Raw genomic sequence first — 25693 nt, 5'->3', positions numbered from 1 at the left:
GTGTGTTCAACTGAACCTTGGTTCAAGTGAGGTAACGTAACAAGACAGCAATGGTACAGTATGACCTAACATTTCTTGGATGTTTAGTATATACCAAGTACTGTATTGTGGATTCCACCAAAAAATATTTTTAAATTTAATCCTCGTATAGCCACACCATCAATGAAGCAGCCCTAGCACTCCTAACATTCTTTTTATAAGAGGGAAAATAGCAGCTTAGGGAGGTTAAGTGAATTGCCCAAGCTACACGGAGGTGTAAGTGGCTGACCTGTCTAAATCCAAGGTCCATTCTCAAAGCCCATGGCCCTACACCATCTCCCCGACGTGATACATGGAGGAACCGTCGCTGACAGGAGGAATGCAGAGGAATTCCTACTACAAGTGTTCACCTTGATTGAGCAGCCATTATGCATGTGCCCATGAAGAGGGCACATTCCAATGACAAACTTCATTTCCTGGAAGTCTATTGCCAGAGATAGAAATGGCACAGGAGTGACTCTATGCCTTAGCTCACCTACCACTTCTCTTGACATTTCATAATGACAGAGCAATCCTAATTGTTTGTGCACCTAATGATATAGCTTCAAATAGATGAAGCAGGAATTGATAAAACTTGACCTGGGCAGTAGGGACAAGAATATTTGCCTTAAAGTAATACATTAAGCTAAGCTAGACATTTTCTTTTTATGTCTGTGCTATGTGTTATACTAAAAACTATTTATGAAAAGAAAAATATATCAATGGGGAGGAGCACAAAGACTTAAAGCGTGGCACAGAGTAAGTGCTCAACAAATGCCAGCTATTACTACTGGTTTAAGGAGTGCCATTACCTCTTTCTTCTTTATTATGTGCTACAGTCTCGAATCTAGTACTGACTTCGGTCCCCCAAGCTCCTATCCATTCTCAACTTTATTAAAAAGAGCTTTGTCCCCAAACGATCCATCATGGTATCTGAGTAAGAGCACCTTGAGCTATTATTGTTTTATAGTTATAGATGTAGGTATAGATTTGGGTTTTTTTTTTTTTTTGGCAAAAACAGAACACATGTTTATATTTCTAGAAATATATAAATCAACAAATTTCCCAGTATAGATTTAACCCAAATACTGAATTGAACCCATCAGAGGACTGACTTGCTCTCTCCAGGGTGGGTTAAAAGTTAAAAGTGTGTGAAAGGTTAAGGAAGCATGTGCCCTCCACGGTTCAGTGGGGTGTTTTCTTGCATTCTGGAAGTTTCCACGAGTCTAGAAGTGAGGCCAAAAGAGTGTCCTCTGCCCTCATTCCTACCAAGATCACTCTATTTTGATTTACCTGCTTCCCTCTACCCAGGTCTGTGTGCTGACAATGTACCCCTGTTAATTAATTTTATTTTATTAAAATGTGCAAAACATTTACAAGAAACATAAATAGGTCTCATTATTCTCTACCCCAAGCTGGATCAGGTGAGCTATGATGGAACAGGGGAGGGAGGGCATAGGTACTGAGTAGTAACTGTCTCGCATGGGCAACCTTATTTACTCCTTACAACCCTCACGGTACAGAGTTCTGTCCCCATTTTGCAGTTGTGGAAACTGAGGCTCAGGGAATTTGAGTGTCCAAAGGACTTGAACCTGGATCTGCCTAATCCTTAAACCCAGGCACTTTTTTTTTTTTTTTAGAAAACCAAACTATCCCCAGCTAATGGTCATAACACCATAAACATGTATTTATTACAAGTACATAAGCAGGTTCATAAGCATAAAGAATCAGGCACATGAAAGGTTTTATTTTCTTTACTATAAAGGTGGAGAAACTAAGACCAAAAGCAAATTAACTTAATTTCAACCACAGAGTGAGTCAAGAGTAGGTCCAGAAACAAAGTCCCCTGGCTACTAATTCAATGGTCCATTCACCCAACCACATTCCTCTAGGTGAATACACACTGCACATCTCTAACATTCATTATGTGTTTTGCATGTACAGTGGTTAAGACATGGATGGGAAATTGGACTCCTTATGTTGGAATGTGCCACCAACCAGCTTCCTGACCTGGGGTGAGGTCTTTTACTTCTTGAGCCTCGATTCCTTTACCTGTGAAATGGGCTAATAACAGCACCACTCTCCAAGGACTGTTGGGAGAATAAACAGAGAGTTACACTGCCTGGCACAGAGCAAGCGCTTGACAAATGGGAGCCATTTTTATAATAACTGTGTTTACTAGGATACATTTGGAGAATGCAAAAAGTAGAAGCAGACAAGATAACACTCATATTCCTGTCACCCAACAAAAACTACTGTTAAATTTTCCCGTCTTTTTTTTTTTTTTTTCCATCAAACGGGTTATTTTTTTTTAACACAGTTGATCACACATATTTTTTATTCTGTATTTGATCACTTACGATTATCTCATCTTAGCTGCTTGGTATTATAAATTTGGCATTAAAACCTCTCCACAAGTGTTATTTTTAATGACTGAGCAACATTCCATTGGTTGTCAGTACTAATTCAAATTCTTTTGTTTTTGAATATCTGGGCTTCTAACAAATTTTCTCTAATAACATAATCTTGCATAAAGATTCTATTTCATATCATAAACAACACCAAAATAGTTTTTTAATCCCTTGATCCTAAATTGGATTGAAAGCAGAAAACACTATAAAAACTAGGTGAATAGATCACCTCTATTTTCTATTTTTATCCCACTAAGCAATCCAAGGTAACACGATTCTCCTAAACTGGAGGTCAAACAGAAGAGAAAGTTAAAAAAATTTACTCCAGAACATTGTGCAGCTCTCAAAACTAATGTTGATACTTTAAAAAAATTGTTTAGATTCACAAACCAAGTTGCACTGAAGGCCTAAATTTCAGCTGCCTTTTTTTTTTTTAATTAGAAAAATTATTTATTTCTTCTCCTTTCATACATCTTATTGTTCAGGAAACAGTCTTACATACATATCTGAAATGATGTACTGTCACACACTCTGTTTAAAGGCAAAGCATCACAGGTAAAGCTGATCAGCTATCCAGAGTTCTCAGCTTATGGGATCTCACTTCCTGATTTTACATTAATTTCTGAAGGTCAGAAATGTCATCTCCAAAAAATGTTAAGGGGTTTGTAAAAAATAATTATTTTATTCAATATTATAGTTGTAGAAATGAAGTATATTTTCTTTAAGAAATAAAAAAAAGAAGAAAATGCCACTTAACATCATTGGTATGTCAGTATAGGCCAGCAGGAAAAAATACTGATAAGCTTGTCTCTTTGATACCAAGAAGACATTCTAGTCCAAGCTATAATACACTTCCTATGTTTTCACTAGATGTTTCTTTTCTGCTGCTTTTCATCCTTTTCCATATTTCATATCAGAGGACTGGTACAGCCTTTAAAACTTCATTAACAGGAGCAAATTCAGTATCCACCGATTTCTTCTCAAAAGGCATTCTAACCCATCAGATAGCCCGGCAGTTTCATTCTCATGAATACTCTAGCCACGAAAAAACTCAGTAGGACACAGACGAATCCAATGAATAGAAGGAGAAATCTATTGAGTTTGGGAATGTTTGGTGCATTGGATCGGTCCAGGATTATGAAACCTAAACCTCCCATTGTAAACAAGAAGCTGGATGGGAGTCCTTCCATAATATATTGTCCATTTACTCTGCAGGCCAAGAAAGCTACTGGCCTCTGATGCCCATGTTCATCAGTCATGGAGCCGACACCTGGAGGTTCGACAGTAACATCCTAAACGATTCCTCCGGCGATGAGGAAGTAAGACACCACCACCAGAGCGTACATCGTCATGGCCGACGGCATGTGCACCCAGGGTGGCTTCTTCAGCTTCAGGTTGGGACATTCCAGCACTAAGAATGGGACTCCGTACAAACTCTCCATGTTGGTGGCAGCAGGGGCAGCTGTCGGCCGCCAGCCCCACGCACCACCCAGGAACAGCTCTTTTTTTTTTTTCTTTGGCTGCATCACAGTGTGTGGGAATCTTAGTCCCCCGACCGGGGATGGAACCGTGCCCCCTGCAGTGGAAGCGCAGAGTCCTAACCACTGGACCACCAGGGAATTCCCCGAAATTTCAGCTTCCTTGACTTGGGTACATTCTGGATAAGAAACCACAAGTCAGCCCCCAATCACTTATACTCTATTTTCACTTAACTGCCATAGGTTTCTACTTTCTCTACATCATTGAGGAAGCTGCCTCCCGCTAATTTTTTTTTTTTTTGAGGTGAAATTCACATAACATAAATTAGCCATTTTAAAGAAAACAATCCAGTTGCATTTAGTACATTGACATTGTTGTGCAACTCCCACTTTTATCTAGGTCCTAAACACTTGTATCATTCTGAAATAAAACTCTGTACCCATTAAACAGTTACTCCCTATTTCCCTTTCCCCTGTCCCTGGCAAGCACCAATCTGCATTCTTTTTCGACGGATTTACCTATTCTAGATATTTCATATAAATGCAATGATCCAATATGTAACCTTCTGTAGGCTTTCACTTACCATCAAGTTTTTGAGATTCAGCCATGTTGTAACATATATCAGCACTTCATGCCTTTTTATGGATGAATAATATTCGCATGTATGGATAGATCACAACTTGTTTATCCATTTGTTTATCTGTTGATGCACATGTGGGTTGTCTCCACCTTCTGGCTACTGTGAATAGTGCAGCAATGCCCCACTCCTTTAACAGTACTGAAAGTCAGAAAGGCTCAGCCAAAGTGTATGCATCGGCACTAAGCTTACCATCATCAGTAAAGGGACAAAATGACATTTGCCTCTTCTTACGATCAAGTGGGAAATATACCCCATCACCTTTGTGACCTTGTTGCCAAAAATGTCTAACCTGACTCTAATCATGAGAACATAATTAGGCAAGTCCAGACTAGGGGACATCCTACAAGATAATTAGCTGGGGCTGTTTTAAAAATATCAGTGTTATAAAAGATGAAAAAACAAATAAAAAGTATAGGAACAGGTCTAGTTTTAAAGGAAAATTTGAAGACAATTAGGGAAATTTGAATATGAGCCATGTATTAAATAAGATTATTGTTTCAATGATACATTTCTTGGGTGTGATAATGGAATTGCAATTATGCACAAACTCCTTGTTTTCAGGAAACACATTCTACAGTATTGAGGAATGAAGTGCAATGATTTTTACAACTTAATTTCTTACTTTCAAATGGTTCAAAAGCAACAGTAACAACAAACTGGGTGTGTGTCTATAGAAACAGAGAAAACAAACACTGAAAAATCCTAAGAGTTGGTGAATCTAGGTAAAAAGAATGTATACTGAACTATTCTTTAAATACTTCTAAATTTCCAAAATTAAAAGACGGGGGTGGGGGCTTCCCTGGTGGCGCAGTGGTTAAGAATCCGCCTGCCAGTGCAGGGGACACGGGTATGATCCCTGGTCCGGGAAGATCCCACATGCTGCGGAGCAACTAAGCCCGTGCACCGAAACTACTAAGCCCACGTGCCACAACTACTGAGCCTGCACTGTAGAGCCCATAAGCCACAACTACTGAAGCCCAGGCGTCTAGAGCCCATGCTTCGCAACAAGAGAAGCCACCGCAATGAGAAGCCCGTGCACTGAAACAAAGAGTAGCCCCCGCTCGCTGCAACTAGAGAAAGCCCGTGCGCAGGAACGAAGACCCAATGCAGCCAAAAAATAAATTAATAAATATATTTTAAAAAATAAAATAAAGAAGGAAAAGATGGGGAAATGTATGAATTATACATGTAATTGATAATAATGCATAATAAGTTAAGCACTGCTATTTGACTGGGAACAAGTTGGGACCTCACAGAGAGCCCCACATTTGCAGCAAAGTCTTCATCTCCAATCTCATACATACAGAGGGAATGATCGATCCAATGACCCACTTTTAGCTTCAAAGCTGCCTTCAGGTATCCCTAGCTTTATAGAAGGAAGTGTTCCAGCAAAATCAGGGATATAAATTTCCTTTTTTCATGAACTAAAGACTTTTGGCAAGGAGTGGTGGCCAGGTCTATAGCTTTTGGGTGGTGGAAGGTCCTTCAGTGCTTACGTGGACTTTTCCTACCTCTGCTGCCTCCAACCGTTCTGGCTTCAAGGGATTCAACCTGGATACTTAAAATACAAGAGAGTACAAATGAAAATGTATTGTAGTGTTTGACCCATGGCAAATGCTCCATGGATGTTAGCAGAATTTGAAAAGTAAATGAATCCTAACAACACACTTTGCCTGTGGCATTTCTTCAAAGACCTGATGTATATAAGTTGAAAAATTCCTTTAAGTTCTAGGTTTTAGTTTTCCTTCTTTATCAGTTTTTTTACGATTTAATAAAGTATTATTTATAATATGGAAAAATAATTGGTTAGTGAAACTTAAATAAAATAACACACAGAAAGCCATTAGAACAATGATGGTGCAGGAATTCCCTGGCAGTCCAGTGGTTGGGACTCCATGCTTTCACTGCCGAGGGCTCAAGTTCGATCCCGCAAGCCACGCAGTGTGGCCAAATAAATAAATAAAAGGAGAATACTTAAAACAAAAACAAAAACAAAAACAATGATGGTATGATGGTGGAAGCAGCTCTTCTGCCCCTTTCCTGTTTGCCCATTTCTGTTCCCCTCTAACCTTACAAGAACCTAATTATAGGAATGAGATCACTAAGCAATTGAAACTAACTCCTGACTTATGCTCTCCTGAATGCATACCATGCTTTGCCCAACCTGCTGATTCTTTTCCTAGATAAAAAGAAGTAAAAATGAAGAATTAAGCAGTTAAAAAATGACTAGCTCTCTACCGCCAACAGCCCCCCTAAGCAATCCTGCAGACAGATCACACGGGCAAGATAACATCTGAAGAGAGTCAGCCAGTCTGCACTCAATGGAGAACCCAACCTCCTGCCTTGATGATTCACTGAGATTCTTCTTCCCACCCCCATTTTTCCTTTTAAAGACTATCATGGCTGAGCAGAATCTTCAGAGCTGGTCTCTGGACACGAGTCCACCTTCTTCCCAGATTGCCAGCTTTTCTGATAAAAACATCTTTCCTTTCTACTGACACTTGCCTCTTGAATTATTGGCTTACGAGCAGCAAGCAGCCGAACCTCGGTTTGGTAACAATGGCATATAGGAAACTCTCAATAAATGTTAGCTATCAGCCACCACTGACTGCTTAAGACCTTTAAAAACACCAGTTTCATATGGCTCAACCCAATGTATTATTTGATTTATTTTCTAGCGCATATATTATTTTAATAAATTTTTTTGAATAGGTAAACAAGAGGAAAGGAATATGCCAAAACATTTACAATAGTTATCTCTGGATGGGAATATGGACTTTTTTCTAGTCTCTTCTAAAAGCTCTTCTACAGTTTCCAGTTTTTCTAATAACTAGCATGAACTACCTTATAATCAAAACTTATTTTAAAAAGATAAATAAAATGGTTCCACTAAAGGGAAAAAAAGAAACTAAGCACTGCAGAACAAATCTACTTATGTAAGAATATTCTCATCTTTAACATGACTCTATTAAATCTGATGAGCAAACTCCATCAGAAAAACACTGTGAAAACTAGTGGAAGTTTACTTACTTGCGTTTAAGTAGTGACCAGTGACCAATTAAGAAATAATTTAAAATATTTAACTTGTATGTGTATCCTTTCCACTTGTATCCAAGAAGTTTTCATTTTTTCCCCCTAGGAAAACTGTTTCTATACTTATTTTAGCCATTTAACATAGTATGGAGAAAGAAAACAACTGAGAGGCAAGCAAAATCCTTTAGCACGTCACATTCTTTTCCTTTTTATTCCTGAGGCATTGTATTTCAAAATATCAATCAGTGTCATCTGCTGAGTATAAGAATGTAAGTATAACATTCCTCTAATTTTTAAAATTCCTGCTTTAAGAAAACTTGCCTCCCAGAGTTTCTTAGGATGAAGATGGGGCTAAAAGACAAATCTCAGAACACTTTGCAGAATTTTTCAGCCTAGTATTCCTCATACGTGGGTCTGCTCCATACCGCCTTCAAAAAGTATTGCCGTACAAGGATCTGCATTTTTCTTGTTTAAAAGTGAATTCATTATTGGACCTATTTCTTTGCCTAATGAAGTCAAATAAATTATAACAAGGATCCAGTTGAAACCAGTCCCATTTTCATACTATTTCAGAAAGCTTTACAAGCTGAAGGACAAAAGAAGCACAAATACTTTGTATACCTACAAACTGAAAACCACAGAAATAATCCATGATAAAAGAGGCACAGTAGTGTTTATGCAAGTCCAGGAATCTAGTATGAATCACTAGAGTGAATGTTAAAATGTGCTCCCTCAAAATTTTCCAGATGAAGGGAGACTAAAGAGATGTAACTACATACAACATGTGGATTCCTTTGCTATAAAGGACATCAGCAGGACAATCGCTGAAATATGAATAGGGCCTCTGGATTAGGTCATAGTACAGAAACACTGTTATTTTTCTGATTTGGATAATTGTACTGTGGTTATGTAAGAGATATATATTAGGAAATATGTGCGGAAGTACTTAGTGATAAAGGGAGACCATGTCTGCAACTTACTCTTAAAGAGTTCACTTGATGATGATGATGATATACATGTGTGAGAGAGAAAGATAAAGGAAACATGGTAAAATGTTAACATTTGGGGAATTTGATGAAGAAATACAGAAAATTACCAAAAAATCTTATAATTATTATTTTTGAAGTTACTTCAAAATAAAAAGTGAAAACAATTTTAAGGGCCCTCCCTGACATCTACAGAATCAAAATCTCTGGGGAATTTGCATTTTAACAAGTCCCCAGGTGATTCTTAGATATACTCTAAAGTTGAAAACTTCTGATATAAATAAAATCAACAGTGGAAGAGTCAGCACTTTTTGACGTCAATTTTCTCCAAATTAAACTATAAACTAATCTCAATCAAAAAGCAATTCCAATGAAAACCCCAGCAGGCTTTTTAGTATAAACTGACAAACCAATTCTAAAATGCATATGAAAATGTAAAGAACCTATAACAGTCAAAACAACTCTGAAGAAAAGAACAAAGCTTGAGAACTAACACTATCTGATTTCATGAATTATTATGAAGTCACAGTAATCAAAACAACACGGTAATGGCATCAAGATAGATAAACAGATTAATGGTACAGAATAATCCAGAAATAAATCCACACATATATGGACAACTGATTTTTGACAAAAGCACAAGCCCAATGCAGTAAAGAAAAAACAGCTTTTTTTTTCTTTTGAACAATAGAGCTGCAACAATTAGATTAAACATATGCCAAAAAAATGAACTTGGACCTTGTACTATATACAAAAATGAACCCAAAATGGATCATAGATCTATATGTAAAACCTAAAACTATAAAACTTGAAGAAAACGTATAAAATCTTTGTGAACTTAGCTTAAGCAAAGATTTCTTAGATATAACACCAAAAACACAATCCATAGAGAAAATATGGATAAGTTAGACTCCACCAAAATTTAAAATTTCTGCTCTTCAGATACACAAAAGATAACCCATAGACTGGAAGAAAAAAAATCTATGCAAAGTGTATGCCTGATAAAGGACGTATATCCAGAAGAACACAAACTCTCAAAACTCAATAATAGGAAAGCAAGCAACCCAATCAAAAATGGGCAAAAGATTTAAACAGGTACTTCAACCAAGAAACCATACAGGGACTTTCCTGGTGGCACAGTGGTTAGGAATCCGCCTGCCAATGCAGGGGACACGGGTCCTGGTCTGGCAAGATCCCACATGCCGTGGAGCAACTAAGCCCGTGAGCCACAACTTCTGAGCCCGCACGCCACAACTACTGAAGCCTGCATGCCTAGAGCCCATGATCCGCAACAAGAGAGGCCACCGCAATGAGAAGCCTGCACACCACAACAAAGAGTAGCCCCCACTCGCCACAACTAGAGAAATGCCATGCGCAGCAACGAAGACACAACACAGCCAAAAATAAATAAATAAAACAAGTAAATTTATATTAAAAAAAGAAATAAGACTAAATTAAAAGAAAGATTATTTAAAAAAAAAGAAATACAAATGGCAAACAAGCACATGAAAAGATGTTCAACATCGTTAGACATCAGGGAAATGTGAACAAAAGCTACAGTGAGAGACACTACTACACACTTGTTAAAGTTGCAAAGATTAAAAGGACTGCCTATATCAAATGATGGCAAGGATATGGAGCAACTGGAACTCTCATACGGTGCTGGTGGGAATGTAAACTGGTACAACAACTTGGGAAGAAAGTTTGGCAATTTCTTAAAAAGTTAAACCTGCCCCTACCATAACATGATCAACCATTCCATTCCTAGGTTTACCCAAGAATAAAGAAAGTATAGGGCTTCCCTGGTGGCACAGTGGTTGGGGGTCCACCTGCCAATGCAGGGGACATGGTTCGATCCCTGGTCCGGGAAGATCCCACATGCTGTGGAGCAACTGGGCCCGTGCGCCACAACTACTGAGCCTGCGCTCTAGAGCCTGCGAGCCATAACTACTGAGCCCACGAGCCACAACTACTGAGGCCCACGTGCCTAGAGCCCGTGCTCCGTGGCAGGAGAGGCCACCGCAATGAGAAGCCCGCGCTGGTCTCAGCTGGAGGAGGCCCGCATGCAGCAACGGGGACAAAACACAGCCAAAAATAAAAATAAATAAAATAAATAAATTAAAAAAAAAAAAGAAAGTATACACTCGTTAAGACGTGTAGGTAGAAGTTCACATCAGTATTATTGATAATAGCTACAACCCAAATATTCATCATTAGACGAATGAACAAATTGCAATACATTCACTCACTAGAATACCACTTTGAAACAAAAAAGCTATGAACTACTTAATACACCTACAAAAAGAATGAATCTCAACATAATTATATTCAGTGAAAGAAGCCAGACCAAAAAAAAAAGAGTACATATGCTGTGTCTCCATTTATATAAAACACTAGAAAATGCAAACCAGTATTATGAATGACAGCAACCACATTAAGAAGTGGATGCTTGTAGATGGGGGAAGGAGGGGTTACAAAAGGGATATGAGAAACCTTTGGGGATGATGGCTATATTCACTACCTTAATTGTGGCAATATTTTTTTCGGGTGTTCATGTGACAACTTAAACTGTACACATTAAATATGCGCAGTGGGAATTCCCTGACAGTCCAGTGGTTAGGACTCTGAGCTTTCACTGCCAAAGGCCCTTGTTCAATCCCTGGTCGGCGGACTAAGATCCCACAAGCCTCACAGCACAGCCAAAAAATAAAATAAAATAAATATGTGCAGTTAACTGTTTGACAGTGTCACAATAAGGCTGCTTAAATAAATAAGTAAATAAATAGACCCATTCAGTAAAAGATCACAGTCTCACCACATGGTCTTAGGTAAGATACATACCTCTTGAGCTTCAGTTTTCTCACCTAAAAAAATAAATCTAATAACCCCTGCCACAAGGAGTTGTAGATAGGAGATGGTCAATAAATGTTGGCTCTCTCTTTTTCAGTTTTCCACTTTTCAGTTAGCAGGTTGGTAGCACACAAGCTAGTAAGTAATGTTTCAGTTTCTTGAATATTAAGATCGGAAGATAGGTGATCCAGCAATTCCACTTCCCAGCATTTACTGAAGGAAATGAAATCACTATCTGGAAAAGATATCTGCACCCCGCCATGTTCACGGCAGCGTTATTTACAATAGTCAAGATGTGGAAACAACTAGTGTCCATCAACAGATGAATGGATACAGAAAATGTGATATATACTACATATATGAAATAGAATATTATTCAGCCATGGAAAGGAAATCCTGCCATTTGTGACAACATGGATAGACCTTGAGGGCTTTATGCTAAGTGAAATCAGTGAGGCAGAGAAGGACAAATACATAATCTTACATGTGTGAACAAACAAACAAAACAAAAGAACAAGCTCATAGATACAGAGAACAGATTGGTGGTTGCCAAAGGTGGAGGTATGCAGGGGGGTCTGGGGGGGAGGCAAAATGAGTAAAATTGATCAAAATGTTAAAAACTTCCAGTTATAAGATAAATAAGTCCTAGGCATGTACTGTACAGCATGGTGACTATAGTTAATACTGTATTGCATATTTGAAAGTTGCTGAGAGTAAATCTTAAAGATCTCATCATAAGAGAAAAAAATGTGTAACTATGTGTGGTAATGGATTTTAACTAAACTTACTGTGGAAATCATTTTGCAATAGACATATATCAAATCATTATGTTGCACACCTAAAAATAATACATTGTTATAAGATTGGAAGACAGGCACTTAACATTTATCTCAAGGAAACAGTATTTGATTTCATGACTAAATGAAACATTCTGCTTTTTTTTTTTTTTTTAAATATATCCCAAGTGCTAATAGCTTAAACTCATTTCCTGATGGTGGAAAGAAAAATGCATTCCAAGATTTTGATTTAGAGACTTTAAAATACATAGTTAATAAAACTTCTCTTATCACCATTGGAAGGAGATACTACATCAACTCCTTACTTTAAAATAATTAAAATGGAAAGAAATAGGTAAGCGTTTATCCTGCCTTTACTGTAAGAATTGAATTGTAGGGTAATCAATGGCCCTAGATGATGAGGAAAAATTATTCCTGACATAAATTCTAGTTAATATGTGAAGAATGAATGATAGAATATGAAAATTACCATTTTGTAGTCCCAAATAAAACAGTTAATTTGGTCAATGATCATTAATGGAGACTAGGTGAAAGGTCAACGGTCAATAGGGAACTTTTATTTGCAGCATGTCAATTACCACCCCTCACATTTCTTCCTACCTGGACCCACTGACCACTCTTAGACACTAATAATGGGATAGCTAGACATTATGTGCATTCTGACATAATGCAACATGAGCACACAGCAGCACCTCGGAAAAGGACTTGCAAAAAGGTTTCACCTAAATCTAATCAAACCTTTAGCTCCAACTTCCATTTTAGAAGAAATACAGGGAATTGAGGAACAAGTTAACCATACAAAATAGCAATCAGAGAACTCCTGAAGGTGACACATCTTGCAGGACAGATAACCTGGCTTCTTCAATGCTTCATTGACAAGAAAACAAATGGGGGAAAAACTGTTCTAAATTAAAAACTAAATGCAACCCAGGGGGCTTTTTTGGATCCTGATTCAAGTAAGTCACACATAAAAGTGTATTTGGGGCTCAATTTTAGGAAATATGAATATTGACTTGGTTTAGATGATTTTAAGCAATTACTGTTAATTATGCTACATGGAACAATGTTACTATAATTATGTACAACAATTTTATAATAGGCATACTAAAGTACTTGGGATTAAAATACAATGTGATTTGCTTTAAAATATTTTTGCAAAATAGGTAAAACTAATATAGCAAATTGTTAAAATAATTATAAATCCAAGTAATGGGTATATGGGAGTTTATACCCTTCTCTACTTTTCTGTATGTTTGGAATTTTTCATAATAAAATTTCCAAAATATATGGTAATACAAAATAACACAAGTGTCAAATGCATGCAATAAGAGCATTTAAATGAATTGTCTGTCAAGCCACTGTAGTTTGATTCAAATTAGGACTGGTGGGCCATGTCTAAGTCATTAGTCCATTCACATGTGACACATAAGGCTCTACCACCCACCTTGTGACCTTGAGCAGTTACTACACCTCCAAGCTCTATCTTTGGAAAATGAGTACAGGGGTTAGCCCCTAACTCTAGGGTCGCTGTGGGGATTTACATACAAGAGTTGATACAAATAGGGACATGTGGGGTGGACCACTTCCCTTTTGGGTAACAGAGTGAAGACATTCAACCAGTACTTATTGTGTGCCTTCCATGGGCCAGGCACGTGCTGGGTACTCCCTCACTGAGCTTGTGAACTAGGATGTATCAGGGAGGAAGAAATTTTCCTCTACCCTCCTATGTTCCTCTGGCTGATCTAAGAATTAAATTGATGTGAGACAGATTAATGGGAGAAAATCAAACAAAATTTTAATAATATGTATGCCTGGGGGAGACCCAGGAAAACGAGTAACTTGCCAAAATGGCCAAAACCCTCCCCTTAAATACCATCCTCAGCTAAAGACAAAAAAGGATATTGAAGGTGGATTGAGTCAATTATGGGAGGTTATCAGGAAAAGCACAGTCAGGAAGGGTAAGGTTTTATGCAAATTTAAGTCCCTGCCTTCTTCATTGGTAGGTTTCTAGAGATTTGGTCATCATCCTCTTCCTGGTACAGCAAGGGAGACACCCTTACAAATAGAGATTTCCCTTACAAATGTAAATGTTTCTTACAAAAGGGTAACTCCCACTAGGTTTTCAGAGTTTTTCCCATGTCTGCTGCTTCTTAGAAAATAACCAGCTTAAAATAATTAATATACCAAAGAGACATATTCTGGGATGGCAAATTCTGCTCTCCTACAGATGGCAATAGAGACCTTTCTCAACTAACCACAGACATACACAAATACAAGCAATGATAAGGGCCATGGAAGGAAAGGACAGTGGGCTATCAGAGATGTGCTGGCTGATGAGCAAGAAAGTCAGCCTCCAGGTTCAAGGCATTAAATTGGACAGCGCAGTGGTTAAAGCAGGAACTCTGGGTAGAATATTTGGGTTTGCACGTAGCTCCTGCACCTCCTACTAACTGTGTGACCTTGAACAGTTCACTTCACCTCTTGGTCCCTCATCTGTACAATGAGCACAGGAAGACACAGTCCATACCTCACAGGGCTGTTGTGAAGATTACATGGTTAATAGTGTATGATGCTTAGAACTGTAGAGGTAGATAGCAAGTGCCAAGCTGTAGCTGGCAGAACAGTACCTGACACACACGAAGCCCTAGATAAGTGTAGCTGTTACCTCCATGGTACTTTGGCCTAGAGCAAAACAAAGTGCAATGCTGTCTCAACAGTTTGGCCTAGGAGGACTAAATGAGTTAATTATTTGAATGTCCTTTTTTAGTAAACTCTAGCTGTACTTGGAGAGTTTATTAAAAAAAAAAAAAAAAAAAAATTCCCGATGTGCAGGTTCCATTCTGAAACAAATGAATTCAAAATTCTAGGGATAGAGCCTGGGTATCTTATTTTTTAGAAATTCCTCCAGTGATCTTAATGTGCAGCCAGGGTTGAGAACCACTGATCCAGGCATTCAAAATGTAAAATGGTTTCAAAATTGTAAACCTCTACAGTGGAATGAATTTATTATTACTGTGGCCTGGACAGTGTAATGGTCTTATAGCACACAAATGACTTTAGCCTTCTGAAGAGTTTAAGTTCCCAGTAATTCCTGTCCTCTTATACCCCCTCCTTTTCCTTGACTCTCCCCATGCCCCTCCCCCCAAAAGCAGAACAAACATCCAGAGAAAAAGCTCGCAGATTAGCCCCCTGCCCCATCTAGTGACTGGCTCCTGTGCATTTCTACATGAGCGTAACTTGGGAACTGGCCAGAACACACTCTCCTGGGTCGAATTATTTACAGACAGAGGCCATCCAACCCAACCTAACGTGTGGTGCAGTCTTCTTTGCAGCAAGGTACCTTTCTGCATCTGGAAAATCTTAAACACGGAAAAGCTAACACAGATATTTGTTATGAGGGTGGGGATAAGGAAGGAATCAGGTTTCAAATGCTTGGGCATTGTTTTTCCATTTATGAATCGATAATTCAAGAAACGAGTTTATCTACTTTTGAGGGGCTTAAGTGCAGTGTCCTATAGCTCGATTGGGTCGTGGTTACACCTGGATGTATACATTTGTCAAAACTCATCGAGTTAAAATCTGTGCCTTTTACTGTGGGTAAAGTACACCTCGAGTTTGAAAAACAGCACGGGGGAAAATAAAGTCGGCAATCAGTGGCTTGCTACAAAGTTCACGTGGAAAGATGAATCAAAGAGGGGAGTCCTAAATTAGCTACAAATGCCCTCTGTGACCTGCCTGCTCTGGCTTACAAGGGAAGTAGTGATGTCCGGGAGGGGAGAGACGGAGCCCCAGGCACCGCAGTGTTTCGCCCGGATCTTGCGCGGCCGAGAGTCCTTACCGAGCAGAAGGAAGGACAGGACCCACTGCAGCACCGCCGCCGTCTGCAGCCGCCGCGCCAGCGGGATGTTGAGCGGCGCAAACTCGACCTTCATGGCCCGGCCGGAGCGAGGACTGCGCCGAGCGCTGCCGCCTGGGACCTCGCTGCTCCGCGGCGCCTGCCGGGTGTGCGCTGCCTGCAGGCCCAGCGCCCGGCACCCCGGCGCAGAGGAGGCGGCGACCGCCCCGGAGTGGGCGCGGACTGGACTTAGTCTTGGGTGGGAGGGCGCGCCGGGGCTGAGGCTGGAGGCTGCCAATCACGCGCCCGGGCTCGGGAGCAGCTGCGGCGCCCGGGGCGCATTGGCTGGCGCGCCCGGGCGCAGAGGAGAGCGCGCCTCGTTGGGCACAAGGGTGGACGAGAGGGGTCACCTGGCAGCCTGCCAGAGCTCGGCGACGCGGGCTCCTGCAACCTCGCCCGAGACCTGGGATCTCCACCGGGCTCTGACCATTGTTCAGCTGGGCGATTACTGTGCGCTAGGCTTCAGCATCCGCCTTTAAACCCACCTCTTCCTCCGAGGGTGTCTGCAGCTGCGAAAGGGTTAGGATCTCCCACCAGCTGGAGGAAGGCGCAGGAGTTAGCTTCTCTGGAGCTTGGTACTCATCTGTTTGTTGGTCTGTGTTCCCCACACCACCCCCAAACTCTGGGGCCTCCTCATCTTTGTGTCTCAGATTCCTATCCGAATCCTGGAAAACTTTCGCTTATTCATTCAAAGGAGATTTATTGAATACCTCCCACGTGCCGGGAACCATTCTGGGCGCTGGGAATACACTCAGTAACCAAGTCATTCATCGATTCTGCTCTCAGAGGGTACAAATAATGGGGGTGGGGTGGGGTGGAGAGAAACATAAGGAAAATAGCCACACAATTGGGTGTGTAATTGCAAAGTGAAACGCTACTATGAATGAATGAGGAGGTTCTAGGACTTAGACTGGAAGGTCAGTCTCGGAAGAAGTGACCTTGACTTTAATTATAACAGTGACTCTAATTCAAGCAAAGGGAAGCACATGTGCAAAGGTCCTGTGGCTGAAACTCAAAGAAGACCAATATAGTGGGAGCTCAGGGAACAAGGAGGAGAATGGAGTGAAATGAGTCAAAAATGGTAGCCAAGGACCAGATCCTTGCAGGCTGTGTTTAGGGTTCAAGTCTTTACCCTAAGATTTGTCAGTGAAGGGTTTCAATTATGATGTGTTAAATAAATGGATGGATTCTAAATTGTGCCTCATGCTGTGAGCGCCCACTACATTTTCTTTGTAAATCTTCCTGTATAGTTGACCAACACCAAGTGGCAGGTAGCTGTCAAGTCATTGCTAGAAGGGATCTGGAAGAGGGCAAAACAACAGAGTTGACTACCCATCCCCCCACCATGCCCCTTTCTCCTTCAACGTTTTAATAGAAAGTTGGATAAAAATAACGACCACTGGGTAGTTCAGGGGAGTTGTTTGTGACTTTGTGTATGCAAAACTTGCGGTTGTTTTTTTTGTTCCTAATTGAGAAATCACTTTTTTTGTGTGTGCCGCATTTTCTTTATTTCAAGCCACAGGTCTACTTGGAGGGTCATGCAGCAAGTGGATTATAAATAAAATCAGAGTCTATGAATAGTGTCAGCACATTAAGAGACAGAATCACTGAATTCTCCTGTTAGGTAAAGAGCTCGCATCTTTGAAATCCATGAGTTGGTATTATTTATGGCACACCTGAGAGGTACCTTGCTCCGATTAACATTACCACGCTACTCAGTATAAAAAAGCCCAAGGGTAAACTACTGAAGATGCTAGGGTCACCATTTTCTGAAGACTGAGTGCTAACCCAACCCATGGACTTCATCACAGCTTTCTTCCATGTAGAATAACGAATTTCACTTTCCTTGGCGTTGATCTGAGGTTCAAACCGCTCCATCGTGACAGCTGACAAATCCTCAGGCTCGAGACTCCAAACGCCAACCCCTTCTGCAGCCCCTGCTGCCATGGCAGCTCCCAGGGCAGTTGTTTCAGGCATCAAGGGCTTCACTACTGGGATATACAGAATGTCTGCTTGTAGCTGCATAAGAATTTTGTTTTTGGTCATTCCTCCGTCTACCTGCAAATGGCTGAGTGGAATTCCACAGTCCCGATTCATGGCATCCAAAATCTCTCGGGTTTGGAAACAAAGAGCTTCTAATGAAGCAAAAGCAATATGGCATTTATTGGTGCATTGGGTGAGCCCACAGATTATCCCTCTTGCACTGGGCTCCCAATAAGGTGCATAGAGCCCTGAAAAGGCTGGGACAAAATAGCAGCCATAAGAGGAACCTACTTCTTTAGCAAGTTTTTCAATTTCCTCTGAGGTCTTTATAATTCCAAGATTGTCTCTGAGCCAGCGAACAACAGCACCGGCTATAGCTACCGAACCTTCTAATGCATAATGTACTGGTTTGTCTCTGCCGAGTTTGTAAGCCACTGTGGTCAGAAGGCCATGTTCAGAAAATATACATTTATGGCCTGTATTACGTAGTAAGAAACAGCCTGTTCCATACGTGTTTTTGGCTTGTCCATCCTGGAAGCACAGTTGTCCCACCAATGCAGCAGATTGGTCCCCCAAACACCCAGATATTGGCACACCTTCCAAGGCCCCAGCTTTCATTAGGCCATAGATCTCAGAAGAACTCCGGACACTTGGAAGAATTTTCATTGGAACTTCAAAAAATTCACAGAGCTCTTTATCCCACTCCAAAGAATGAATGTTGAAAAGCATCGTCCTGCTTGCATTTGTTACATCCGTACAATGGACGCCTCCACTGGCTCCTCCTGTCAAGCTCCAAATAAGCCATGAATCAATGGTCCCAAAAAGAGCTCTATCTTCTTGAACTGCCTTTTGAACTTTTCTCACGTTGGCAAGGAGCCAACGAAGTTTCACTGCACTGAAGTAAGTGCTAAGTGGAAGGCCTGTCTTGGTCTTGACAAAGTTATTATTTACTGGAATGCTTTTACTAAGACTCTCAACGGTAGATTGGGTTCTTAGATCAAGCCACACCACAGCATTGTAGAGAGGTTCTCCAGTTAACTTGTCCCAGACCACAGTGGTCTCCCTCTGGTTACTGATACCAATAGCTTTTATGTTGGAAATATTGAGCTGTCCAAGTTTCTCACACGTTTTCTCTATACACTCATAGACGGACTGCAGGATTTCCTTAGGGTCTTGTTCCACCCATCCTTCTTTCGGAAACTCTTGTTTTATTTCCACTTGATGATGACTAACTAGTTCGGCTGTTTTGGGATTGAAAACCAAAAAGCGCGTCGAGCTTGTGCCCTGGTCCACTGCTCCCACCAACTGCCCCAAAACTGCTTTCTTCGTGGCTGCCATGAAACTCGCTTAGGTCGGCGGGAGGGCGATAGCGTCCCGTTTCCCGGGTGACAGCGGCGGGCGGGGGAGGGGCGGACGGCGAGCCGGGAGGGCCAGCCGGCGGCGGTCGTAGAACGCAGTATCGGCAAGGAGCTTCTCGCCCCGCCCCTCCCTCTTCTCTTCTAGATTCTTCTAGATTTCTTCCCTGCACCTTACCCCACTGGTAGTGGGGATGCGTTGAGTACACACCGTGTCAGACATTGTGCAGAGCCCTTCACCAGGCTGAGCTTATCCTGGAGCAACCCTGCGAAATAACTGTTAGCTCATTCGGCAGTTAATGAAGGCCAGGCTCAAAGTCACACAGCTGGCAGAGTGAAGATTCAAATACGGTTTTGTCGTCTAAAACCTGGAAAGGAGTCATCCCTTCATCAGGTGACCCACACGTGAAACAAATATGTAGGGAATGCCTGCTTTGCACGGGGCATTGCCCTGAGTGCTGATAGCACAAAGGTGAATTAAGACAGGGTCTCTGAGCCTTTGAGAATTCACACGCATTCATTCATTGATTATTTATGGAAAGGCTGGTATGTGCTAAGCACTAGGTGGGGAGTGGAGATGGGATGAATAAGATGGGATGAATAAGAAAGGTCTCTGTCCTCATGGGGTTCACTGTCTAGTGAGAGAAACAGAAAATAAACCAAATGTGTGCTAGTGCCTTGAAAGAAACATGCAAGTTCCAGTGATAGAGAATGAGCACCTAATTGGAAGAGACTGGAGGTAACAAGAGTGGAAGTAGGGAGACCCTAAGAAGGCTATTGTAGGGTGAGAGTAGAGGATGGTGGCTTGGTCTACTGTGTTAGCAAAGGAGAATAGAGATGGATTTGACATAAGCCTGGGAGATGTAAATGGCAGGACTGATTGATTAATTGGATTCACAATCTATTAGGAGATAAGAAGAGCAGCATACCCAGAAGTCCTACTCCTAGTCACTTGGAGTTAACTCGTCTGATTCATGCTCTTGTCATTTTCCCCGTGCCCTCAGCAGGTAGAAAAGAACTGTCATACCCCATCACAGCTCCTTTAAGCAAAGCAGGGACCCATGAGGGTCCATCACCATTTTAATTAGCAACTAAATCATTCACTCATTTGTTTAACAGTCAACACATGTTTATTTGTGTACCAGGTTATTGGAGTTAAATGATTATTGGAGTTAAATGGTGAGAAAGTTTTAATTCAACAAGCTATTCAAAACAACTTTTCTGTAGGAGTTTTGTTGATCTCTAGAACTAAAACTAATAGGAAAACATGAACCTTACACATTTTCTTTCCAAACTACACATTTTGTGGAATAGGGAGCTTAGAGCAGAGAAGATGAGGGATTTGTCCAAGGTACCCCAGCCAGTTACTGGCAAGGAGTAGACCTAGATCTCTTTACAACTGTACTAAAACAGATGAGCAGAAGCAATGTCGTGTAGAATCATGGTTTCAAACTTTGACTTTAGCAGGGGGATTTTTTTTTAATCTTCAAATAACTCCAATTTATAAAAGAAATCAAAGTGAAACTGCTCTTGTTGGAAATGAATGGGGATCCTGACTCCCACCTTCTCAGTATCTTCCTCCTTCCCAAGGTGTATCTTTAGCAAAATGAAACTGATATCAAACAGTTACAGAACCTCTGAGGGATCGGCAAAACCCAGGTTGAAAACCACTTTTTTTTTTTTTTTGGTGGTGGTGGGTAGGCTAATATTTGGAGAAATACAAAGTTTAAACAGGGCTGCAGTTAAAAAACTATATGTGATATGTCCACTTCACTCAGTGCTTACCATCTACCAGGTACTGGGCTACATGCTTTCCGTTCTGTGTTTGATTTAAGCCTCTCAGCAACTCTCCAGGGTAGGTACTATTATTCCTTTTACCAGTAAAGATAGTGAGGCTAGAGGTCAAACTAATTGTTCACCTAGTAGGTAGTAAAACTAAGTTTCTGTTTTTTGAAAATAGGCTTGTCTGTTTCTAGAGCCTGAGCAAGTAACTGCCATACTAAGCTCTTCCTCAAATGATACCACGAGGGAGGAAGGGGACGTTGAAACAGAGGAACCGGTCACTGAACCTCTGGTAGAAGAATGCAGAGGACCAACTTTGTCATGGTTTGGGTTGGGGTTAGTTATTCATTCAGTCAACAAATATTGATATTTACCAGTCATATACTATATGCTTGGCTTTGGGTACATATGAGTGAATAAAACATGCATAACTTTTCAATAATTCAATAAAAATGTATAAAGCACCCCTGCTGTGGTTAAGTCCTGAAGTGGCCATGGTGATCGGAAATCAACACTGTCCAGCTTGAAGATCTGAGATTCCGGCAACCGAGTGTGGTTCCTCTTTCCACTTCTCAACTCTAATTAAGGAATGAGAAGGTGATAGTTTAGATTGCCTTAGAGATTACAAAAGCCTATCCTTGGAAATGAATAACTAAAAATCACTTCCTTGTTTTATTTTGTTTCCTGTGCATTTTACCATAGCTAACTTCTACTAACAAGAAGATGACGTTTTTCTATTTTACTGTAGTTTAAGTTAAAATGTTCCTATCGTTAAGTTTAAAAGGAAACAGCATTCTCTCTAAGTTGAGAGTCCTTAAAGGGGACAGTTTAGGACAAAGGTCACTGTTCTGGTTTTCATAAGATGCATTAGTCATAAAGATAAATATTTCTCTCTCATTCACACACACACCACATACACGGAACCCAACCATCACAGTTACCATAATTCATTGAGAGTGACTGGCTCGGGTTAAAGTCAAATAGAGGACCATCACTATGGTAATTTCGATGGAATGTCCTTCAAGAAATTCTATTCTCAAGACTCTTCTGAACAAAGTTCAAGAAATTTGCCCAGGCCCCTCTGTTTTCTTATTTTCTTCTCAATGAACTATGTTATCAATCTGACAAGGCTGGAGTATGTTTGTTCTGGGCAAAGTTTCAGGAGTCTTTCCCAAGAGAGTGAGACTTTGTAGCCACCATGATAATGGTCCAAAGTTTACCTTTCCTCTGTGTTTTCTTGTTGCTGTAGGCACATACAAGTTCTCAGACTCTATATACTATGCTTTCTTTTCACATTCCCCTTTGAAAGCTCCATTGCTATAGGTTCAATTATTATCTTTCCATTAGTTAATGTTAATATTTGTTATTTGCTCTACAAAACAGGTGCTTCCATAGCTGCTCTTTTAAACTATTATAACACTATGAACAATTACTCTGAGAAATTATTACGGTAATCACTAATATTTATGAAATGTCCTTTCTCTTCCCATGAACCTCTCCCCCCTTTTGTTTGCATCCGGCCTGGGAACCCACCTGGGGCCCCAGCAACACAAACAAGGGAAAAACTCGGGGAAAGTGACTGGGAATGCCCACTGCAACCAACCTGGGTCCAGGGCAGGCTCTTGAATGAAGCAGTCAGCAACTCAAACAGCAGTGTCCTTGGAGGCGTGGCAAAGCAGGCTTCATCATTTACTTCCAGTTCCCAAGAAGGTCCAATCCAATGGATGGGCTTTCACTCATGTTTGTATCTTTCTGGTTGTTTATGGCTACTTGGTATATGACCTGCTGATTCCTCGGATCTATTATTATTACTTTTTTCCCCAACACATGCCATTTCCCCAGCCTGGCTGCTATTATTTCTCCTCTGGATTATTGCAACCTCCTAAGTGATTTCTGTGCCTTGAGTTTTGCCCCTTGAACTACCACCCCTAATCCCTTCTCCACAATGTACCCAAAGTGACCTTTCCAAAATACCAAGTCAATCATGTCATTTCTCTGCTTAAAATCTTTTTTAAGATAAAGTCCAAACTCTAATGTAGTCCTAAAAATTTCAGGGTAATCTACAAATGGATTAGAATGCCCCAGGAGACTTACAGGAAAGGCATAAAAGATTTCAGCCAGAACAGAATTCGTTTTGGATACATAGCAATTACAACAAAGTCAGTTATTGTAAATTGTATCATCTATCACCTCAGTTTACAGCAGCAACTCCACTTTTACTAAGCTTAATGCCAGAGCGAATTAATAGTCTCAGATCACTTGGATTGTTACCTGGAATATAAATGTCTAATATTCAAAAGTATTTAGCATGTTTCAAATTGTTTCCACATACTTTATCCCCAAACCATCTGGAGAGGTCCTACCCTCACTTTATAGATGAGGAAGTGGACAATGTTTGTTTTTGGAGAAGAAATTACAGACATAAAGGCTTACCACTTTATTATTTTTTCCCTAATCAGAATTTTTGCATATGTTTCTTCTTTTATTGAGGTATAGTTGATGTACAATATTATATAAGTTTCAAATGTACAACATAGTGATTCACAATTTTTAAAGGTTATACTCCATTTATAGTTATTATAAAATATTGGCTATATTCCTTGTGCTGTACAATATATCCTTGTAGCTTATTTATTTTATACATAGTAGTTTGTACCTCTTAATCCCCTACGCCTATGTTGCCCCCCCTTCCCTCTTCCCCACTGGAAACCGCTAACTTTTTCTCTATATCTGTGAGTTCGTTTCTTTTTTGTTATAGTCACTCATTTTATTTTATTAATTATTTATTTAACATCTTTATTGGAGTATAATTGTTTTACAATGGTGTGTTAGTTTCTGCTTTATAATTAAGTGTCTTACCCCTCTAGGTGGTTACAAAGCACCGAGCTGATCTCCCTGTGCTATGTGGCTGCTTCCCACTAGCTATCTATTCTACATTTGGTAGTATATATAAGTCCATGCCACTCTCTCATTTTGTACCAGCTTACCCTTTCCCCTCCCCATGTCCTCAAGCCCATTCTCTATGTCTGCGTCTTTATTCCTGTCCTGCCCCTAGGTTCTTTATAATCTTTTTTTTTTTTTTTTTTAGATTCCATATATGTGTGTTAGCATATGGTATCTGTTTTTCACTTTCTGACTTACTTCACTCTGTATGACAGTCTCTAGGTCCATCCACCTCACTACAAATAACTCAATTTTGTTTCTTTTTATGGCTGAGTAATATTCCATTGTATATATGTGCTACATCTTCTTTATCCATTCATCTGTCGATGGACACTTAGGTTGCTTCAATGTCCTGGCTATTGTAAATAGAGCTGCAATGAACATTGTGGTACATGACTCTTTTCAAATTATGGTTTTCTCAGGGTATATGCCCAATAGTGGGATTGCTGGGTCGTATGGTAGTTCTATTTTTAGTTTTTTAAGGAACCTCCATACTGTTCTCCACAGTGGCTGTATCAGTTTACATTCCCACCAACAGTGCAAGAGAGTTCCCTTTTCTACACACCCTCTAGACCAGCACTTATTGTTTGTAGATATTTTGGTGATGGCCATTCTGACTGGTGTGAGGTGATACCTCATTGTAGTTTTGATTTGCATTTCTCTAATGATTAGTGATATTGAGCATTCTTTCATGTGTTTGTTGTCAATCAGTATATCTTCTTTGCAGAAATGTCTGTTTAGGTCTTCTACCCATTTTTGGATTGGTTTGTTTGTTTTTTTGATATTGAGCAGCATGATCTGCTTGTAAACTTTGGAGATTAATCCTTTGTCAGTTGCTTCATTTGCAAATATTTTCTCCCATTCTGAGGGTTGTCTTTTCATCTTGTTTATGATTTCCTTTGCTGTGCGAAAGCTTTTAAGTTTCATTAGGTCCCATTTGTTTACTTTTGTTTTTATTTCCATTTCTCTAGGAGGTGGGTCAAAAAGGATCTTGCTGTGATTTATGTCATAGCGTGTTCTGCCTATGTTTTCCTCTAAGAGTTTTAAAGTATCTGGCCTTACATTTAGGTCTGTAATCCAGTTTGAATTTATTTTTGTGTACGGTGTTAGGGAGTGTTCTAATTTCAATCTTTTACATTTAGCTGTCCAGTTTTCCCAGCACCACTTATTGAAGAGGCTGTCTTTTCTCCATTGTATATGCTTGCTTCCTTTATCGAAAATAAGGTGACCATATGTGCGTGGGTTTATCTCTGGGCTTTCTATCCTGTTCCATTGATCTGTATTTCTGTTTTTGTGCCTGTACCATACTGTCTTGATTACTGTAGCTTTGTATTATAGTCTGAAGTCTGGGAGCCTGATTCTTCCAGCTTCGTTCTCAAGATTGCTTTGGTTATTCGGGGTCTTTTGTGTTTGCATACAAATTGTGAAATTTTTTGTTCTAGTTCTGTGAAAAATGCCATTGGTAGTTTGATAGGGATTGTACTGAATCTGTAGATTGCTTTGGGGAGTATAGTCATTTTC

At 40.2% G+C, this 25693-nt stretch overlaps 2 protein-coding genes and 1 pseudogene across 5 annotated transcripts in view; all 3 read right to left on the bottom strand.

The window, feature by feature from the left end:
* The window catches only part of MOGAT1 (monoacylglycerol O-acyltransferase 1), a 125321-nt gene extending 109039 nt beyond the window's left edge, over positions 1-16282 (bottom strand). For both annotated transcript variants that reach the window (XM_082464681.1, XM_082464682.1), the window contains exon 1: positions 16053-16282. In XM_082464681.1, the coding sequence (XP_082320807.1) occupies positions 16053-16146 (94 nt within the window). In that variant the 5' untranslated portion in view covers positions 16147-16282. The remainder of the gene's footprint in view (positions 1-16052) is intronic.
* LOC309662205 (oligosaccharyltransferase complex subunit OSTC pseudogene) lies at positions 427-16037 on the bottom strand (annotated as a pseudogene). Its single transcript has one exon. The product of its transcript is annotated as an oligosaccharyltransferase complex subunit OSTC pseudogene (transcript).
* A 175-nt stretch (positions 16283-16457) lies between the features above and the next one.
* On the bottom strand, positions 16458-24049 carry LOC309662189 (glycerol kinase-like). 2 transcript variants are annotated; one of them, XM_082464656.1, is made up of 2 exons: positions 17873-24049; positions 16458-17785 (listed from the first exon to the last, which is right to left on the bottom strand). In XM_082464656.1, the coding sequence occupies exons 1-2, from the start codon at positions 19428-19430 to the stop codon at positions 17775-17777; spliced, it is 1569 nt and encodes a 522-aa protein (XP_082320782.1). In that variant the 5' UTR covers positions 19431-24049; the 3' UTR covers positions 16458-17774. The 2 variants fall into 2 exon arrangements, with proteins under 2 accessions (XP_082320782.1, XP_082320781.1); XM_082464655.1 differs by having other exon boundaries at positions 16458-21807; positions 22833-24049.
* Positions 24050-25693: the final 1644 nt, after the last annotated feature.

Source organism: Balaenoptera physalus, assembly GCF_965194825.1.
Source record: "Balaenoptera physalus genome assembly, chromosome: 6".
NCBI classification, from domain to species: domain Eukaryota; kingdom Metazoa; phylum Chordata; class Mammalia; order Artiodactyla; family Balaenopteridae; genus Balaenoptera; species Balaenoptera physalus.
Note: the sequence above shows the minus strand (reverse complement) of the source record. Positions and strands in the feature narration are given on the sequence as shown.